This window comes from Halichoeres trimaculatus, unplaced genomic scaffold (assembly GCF_033239565.1).
Source record: "Halichoeres trimaculatus isolate MK-OKI-2021-1 unplaced genomic scaffold, fHalTri1.1 fHalTri1_scaffold_7, whole genome shotgun sequence".
In the NCBI taxonomy this organism is placed as follows: Eukaryota; Metazoa; Chordata; class Actinopteri; order Labriformes; family Labridae; genus Halichoeres; species Halichoeres trimaculatus.
In genome coordinates this window covers 295,001-301,384 of record NW_027437185.1, presented here as the reverse complement: position 1 = coordinate 301,384, position 6,384 = coordinate 295,001, and the positions used below count along the sequence as shown (strand labels likewise).

Below are 6,384 nucleotides of genomic sequence, written 5' to 3'. Positions count from 1 at the left end.
TGGTCAGTGTGTTATTATTGTTTGGATAATTTGAAATGTCAGGGAAAAAGTCGATTTATTATATTTATTTGTTTATTTGTGTTGTGCAGTATGATCACTGTGCTGAACTGCAAAGAAAATGAGCACCGTTCCCCTTTGACTCTGCAGCTTTCAGCTTTGAACCGACTTTCGCCGACGAGTTTGCATTTTACTTCTGAGGTTTGGGTTCCCTCCTGATTACGGACCTGGAGCCACAGCGCGCTCTGTGTTCCGTTTGTGCTCGTGCTCGGACGGTAAACTGTCCCGGACCGCACAGCTGGAGATAATTGGCTATTAGTGAAAGTGGGATTAATTTGTAGCCAATTACAACCGCGGGAGCTGAATAGGAATCCATAAATAAGGAAGGAATCACACACACACACACACACACACACACACACACACACACACACACACACACACACACACACACACTATGTGAGTAGCCTACGTGGTTCTCGAGGGGCCAGATAAAACCAAAAAAAGGCGTTGTGAGGAGCGCGAGCAGAGAGAGGGCAGGCGAAGCAGAGATAGAGGGAGGAAGAAAGGGCTTTCACTTAACTAATGAGGAGAGGCAGAGAGGGAGAGGGCTGGAGCAGGTCAGAACTATTGAAGAGATAGATCACCGACAGTCCGTCCGTCCCGCCTTCAACTCCTCTCCGCTTCCAAAGCGCGCCGTTTGGCGACAGAGCGCTCGAGGCTGGAGGTCGGGACGCCGAGCGCTGTTTATTCGCGCGTGTCAAGGCAGGATAACGGCGCTGCACGAGGCAGACGTTAGATCAGCGGAGACGCTGTGCCGGCGCAGTGGATGCGGGAGATGACCGGAGAATACGCAGAGGAGAGAAGAGGAGCAGAAGTTTGAAGTCTAACATGAGCGCTCACCTGATCTCACCCGGGCACTCGCTGATGAACTGAGAACTAGAACGGGCTGAAGAACCGGACTGGATGTGCCCTCCTCTCTGTGCTGCCAAGTTTTTATTCTGACGTGAAATTATTCTGACGTGAAATTCAAACAACTTCTCTGAAACGCTGTGACTTTTCATCGCTCCCCTTTTTACCCGGATCTTAAATTGATGGGAAGGGGTGAGTAAAGTGATGAACCGGGACCGAGCGGTGTCAGGGCCCGGAGTGGACGGGGTTCAGACTATCATAAACCGGGACAGAGCCGTGGCAGGGCCCGTTGTTACGGACGCGGCCCAACCCGTAATGAATCGGGACAGAGTGGCATCGGCTCCCGGAGGAGATGGGATCCAGACTGTAGTGGGTCCGGACGGTCAGGACATCCTGGATGGAGGTTCAGCCGGGGAGAAGCGCTTCTTCACCAACGCTATAGCCGGAGGTGCCCCGGCCGGGGAAAACCACTCTGAACCTCCGCCGACGAACCCGGCGTTGGCTCCGCCACAGCAGGTAGATGCACGGGCTCAAACTTCCTCTGTTTCAGGTGTGTGCAGGTGTAGCTGCAGAGTGGAGCACCGATGACAGAGTAAGAAAACCAAGTCTACATGCTTTTCTAACTTCCGTGAATAGAATAAGAAGTACAGCCTCAGAAATGAAAGGAGCTCAACCCGCTGACTGTGACCTCTGACAATAACAGGATCATGAAACAGAGCCCCAGCGACGTTGACTTTATGTATTTATTTATGTATTTATTTATTTCTTATTTTGTTTGTTTTGTCTTCTGTCGTTGTTTTGGTCGTTAGGTTTTATATTTGGATACATCCTTTGGTCAGAGCATGTCTTGCGTTTGATGACTCTTTGACCAGCAGTCGTTACTGCCCCGTGCGTGCTGTCAGAGCAGCTCTTAATTAAGACGCAGCAGTAAATTAAAGAGCTTATTTGCTACAGACGCGATGGGGAAAAAATAAATTAAAGCTTTGAGATCTCACCAACTCGTTTCCACTGAAATCTCAGACTGTTTCCAGCAAACCGTGGAGCTATTCTGCTGAAGTGATCAAACTAAAAACAGGAACACTTCACACTCCAAACCATGAAATAAATCCCAGCACGTAACGAACAGTCTGCTGCTCCTAAACGGAATAATTTTAGCCAATCGAGAAAAAATGAAAAGTTCCAGCTGTCTTTTAAAAAGGCTGTGAAAAAAACGTTTCGTTTAATTTTACCATTTTCCCTCACGCCTTTGTTTTCAAATTAATATTTTGATAAAATGATTTTTTCGTTAGAAGAAAATGTGTTTATGATGAACTCTAAATGATGTTGTATAAAGGATTATGGCTCTTAATCTCAGCTCTGATCCTGCTTTTGTGTGATTCAATTCTTATCTTAGAATGTTAATAGGCCCCAGCGTGCTCCCTCGGATTATTTAAAGGGAGAATTATAATATTATTAATGTGGGATTATTCATGTCGACATGCTCCAGACTGGCCTCATTAATAAATGAACGATCCTAATCAGGATGGAGTGCAGGTGGAACCACGCGGAGCCTCTGCGCCTTCACCTGTATCTGCCCCACGCGCTCTGCGCCTTTTTCAACGCACATAAATCTGCGACATTTCTCTGCTTATATCTGTGATGGAAATAAACATGACACTGGGATCAAACTGGCATGGAAATGTCTTTAAAAGTAAGATTTTTTTATTCAACTAAATATGTATATAAATATTTTTAAGAATAAAAAAGGGTTTGGATGGCCTTTATTTTGAATCTCATTCAAACATGTGACCCGCTGCCTTTAAATATAAAGGGGATTGATTTGTTTGCCTGCTGATAGCCTATTGACCGCTCCATATTGGATTTAGGAAACCCTTTAGATTTGTGTGCAAGTTGTAGCCCGTGTTGACTTTATAAATACAGCTGACCGGCCGTTCACACAGTGTTCTGCGCGTTATCAGCTTCAGCTCATCCTCCACCTCTTCAATTCTATCACAGATACGGACAGGATTTTAATATTTCCCACGTTGTGGGGCATAAATGACAATGTTTGTCTTTTAACATGCAATTAATTTATTTTTGTATATATGGCTGAATAAACCGTGAGCTATTATTTCTTAACACTCTTTTTAGAGCGCAGACAAAACTCGGGTGCTCAGGCGTCATTTTTCCTGCAGTGTAGAAATAAAATAATAAATAGATAAATATTAAAAACAAAATTTCTCGAACGAAATATCGCTTTTAACCAAAATGTTTCCACAACACAGGGCGCACAAAATTAATACCGAGAAGAATATGTAGCATGAGGGGAAAAAAAGCGCAATACAGCGGGTAATTATAACAACAGTAACTCGATGAAAGCACAGTGCAGCGCTGATACTATGGATGTAGCGCGTCAGAGTGGTATTATGGCGCATAAAAATGGCGTTTTGGCGCTAAAGATAAGAATAGTCAAAGGTGCATGAAAATGACAATCTAATGACTTAAACGTGTTTTATTTCAAAGGGCCCGACAACTCATAGGACCACCTCCTTCTCTGTGCTGGACATACTGGACCCGAACAAGTTCACGAGCTGCCGGCGACTCCTGCAGCAGCAGCAGCACGCGAGCCACCGGGGAGAGCGCGAACTCAGCGCGTACGGAGCAGAGAACCGGAGGGCTGGAGGGGGAACCGGGGAGTGCGAGCCCGGCCTGGAGCCCGCCAAAGGCTGCTTCGGAGCGGAGGAATATCCCAGCAGTAAGTTGTGATCCCTAAAGCCAGCTCGTATCGAGGCTGTTTTAGAGTTTGCTCTCGCGCCATTCGGCCCTGCGCTGCGCTGCGCTGCGCACATTTCTCTACTTTGTAAATGTCAAAGGTCAGATTATATTTCCCCCGTTCCTTCAAATTGTCGGAGACGCTTTCGTACTTATTGGTGTTTTTATTAAGTCACTCTGAGCTGTTTGTTTCTTTTTTTTATTATGCTGACCAGCAGCACCGCTTTCTGTTGCTTCTGTTGCTTTGGTTCGTTTGTATTTGAGCGGACTTATTTTTGGCCTGTGATCTGGATTTCCTTCAGGTGATCATTGAGGCCTGATATCTGTATCTGATTCATCAAAGGCCCGCCGTGTGGATGAGAGAGCGGGCCGCAGCCTCAGAGAGAAGTGATCATTGAAAATAACTATAGGAGGAGATGGAGGAACAGTTTTTGTTCTCTTTTTAATCTCATTTGTTTGGTTTACAGCCGCTCCTCATTTGATTTGTCTTCATTTTAATATAAACACATCTTTTTTTTTTCAGACCTAAGGTAACCTGAGAGAGGAAGAATATTTACTTTGTGGCTTTTAGGTCAAATTGTTTTGAAGTCAATTCACATTTTATCTCCATAATTTAATGAAATATTAAATTAATATGATTGCATAAAATAAAAAAATCACCATTAGTCACCATTAAGAATAAAAACACAGGTGTGATTTTATAATTAATTGTTTATTATTGTTTTTTTGTCACAAATATATGAAACAGAAATGAAAATAAATTATTACAATTCTGAAGTTAATTTTAACTATCTTTAATGATAAATTCATACATTTTGGAAGACATCCTGTTAAGGCCAATTACCACTTTATTTAAATTTAGAGCACCGTGTTCAGATACTTCTTGCTCCAGTTTCACATCAGTACAGATTCAACTCTGGGTTAAAAAACTGAAAATGGTTGACAGCCCTGAAGGAACACTGACCTGTGTCCTTATCCATTTATTAACAGTTGCTTGTGTGGAACATGTGAGGTAAACTTCCTGTTGGTGTGATTCTTCAAACATTTCTTTTGAAACTTTCAGTTAGTCCAGTTTTCATTTAAAAAACAAACAAACAAAAAAAAGATTTAAAAAAGAGATCAGTTCAAGAGGTGCAGATGCTTTCAGTGGTACTCTACAAACTCAGATCACACTGGAAGGCCTTTCCAATGTCTTCATTACAGCTTTGTTTGGAGATGATCCAACGGCAGCAAGCCACAGCTTCTGACCTGAGACCCTCTGTGGCCCCACGGTACGTGTACAGGTGAATTTTAGGGTGTCAGTAAAAAGCTTTGTTCTGTAGTGTTTATAGTTTAAATTACATCACCAGCTGAAATGGCAGCGCCTGGTTTGAACAGAGAGAGGAATATGGCGGCTGACGGAGATTTCAGTGCTTAATTTACTCATCACAGAAAAGAGTCAGAGTGGTGGATGTGGGCACAGACAGGGCCCCAAACTGAGGTCTGTGAAGCCACTGGTAAGCTGTGGCAAAAGGCCAAGGACTTTCACTCCTCATGTGAATAAGGATAAATAACTATGATAACCCATTTTACATCGCAATGATGAGCAGAGATAAATACATACATAACAGATTATAATTGTTTAAATACACTGAAGATTTTCAGTATGCAGTTTAAATAAAATTAAAATCAAATAAACCCAAACTTGTATTAAAGTCAAATACAAGGAATTTTCGAAATAATAGAAGATGAACAGCATCCAAATTTTTTTTCTAAACATGTAAAAAAGAGGACCTTGTGACTGCTCTGACACTGAACAAGAGTGAAGCAAAAATAGGCTGATGTTATGAATTATTATTATTATTATTATTATTATTATTATTATTTAATCATTATTACAATTTTATTAAAGCAGGACTTCAGGAAAAGCCTGCTGATGAAGCCTAAATAAAAATGAATAAACGGCAGATCAGAGTTCACCTAAAAACCATAGTCCCCCACAGAGGGTCAGTTAGCAACAGAGAGATTGTCTGCAGTCTCTATAAGCTGTTCTATACTTACACACAGCATCATAATCTCTGTACATCAGACATATCTGCATTTTTACTCTCCCACCCAACCCCACTCTCACTCATGTAGTGTTTTGAATTTCAGAAATCAGACATATAAAAATAACTTAACCATGACATCATTTAATCTAACATAGTAATGTCCACTCTTGGTTACATCATAGATAAGTATGCACCGAAAGCTTCAGCCAACACGATCCTCTGCTCCTGTAGACACAAACTAAACTGTGTATGAGTCATACAAAAGTCACATTCAGTGGTTTTGACTAAAGGTTAACAGTATTTTAAGATTATTCAGATGAACAATATCACATTAAAATGTTTTTTTTTTACTGGGTAGCCTCCAATCGTTTTCTCTGTGTGTATTAAAATATTGTTGTCTGGCCCAAATGTAATAAATTACAGCGTTTCAGGGCTGATGGCAGAGGTTGAGGTCTGCAGGATTAGGGCTTGAGAGATGAGGTCTCAGCCAGACCCCTCTCAGCACCTGGGATCCTCTGGTGGCCCCAAACACAGTCCGGTCCTTGGACATTGGATCTGAATCAATCTTAAATAAAAATGGTTTGAATCAGAGTTAAAGTTCAGCAAAGGCTGCAGAGCCTGAGTTTCCTTCCAGTTGATTTAAAGCTCCTTTGACAGACTTCTGGTCCCCTTCCCTGTGGACAGAGCAGGCCCT

General features: G+C 42.3%; 1 protein-coding gene across 1 annotated transcript in view; it reads left to right on the top strand.

The window, feature by feature from the left end:
* The first annotated feature begins 458 nt into the window (after positions 1-458).
* nkx1.2lb (NK1 transcription factor related 2-like,b) overlaps positions 459-6,384 on the top strand; it is a 7,732-nt gene continuing 1,806 nt past the window's right edge. The window contains exons 1-2 of the mRNA XM_074674437.1: positions 459-1,425; positions 3,412-3,643. Of these exons, the coding sequence (XP_074530538.1) occupies positions 1,114-1,425; positions 3,412-3,643 (544 nt within the window). The 5' untranslated portion in view covers positions 459-1,113. The remainder of the gene's footprint in view (positions 1,426-3,411; positions 3,644-6,384) is intronic.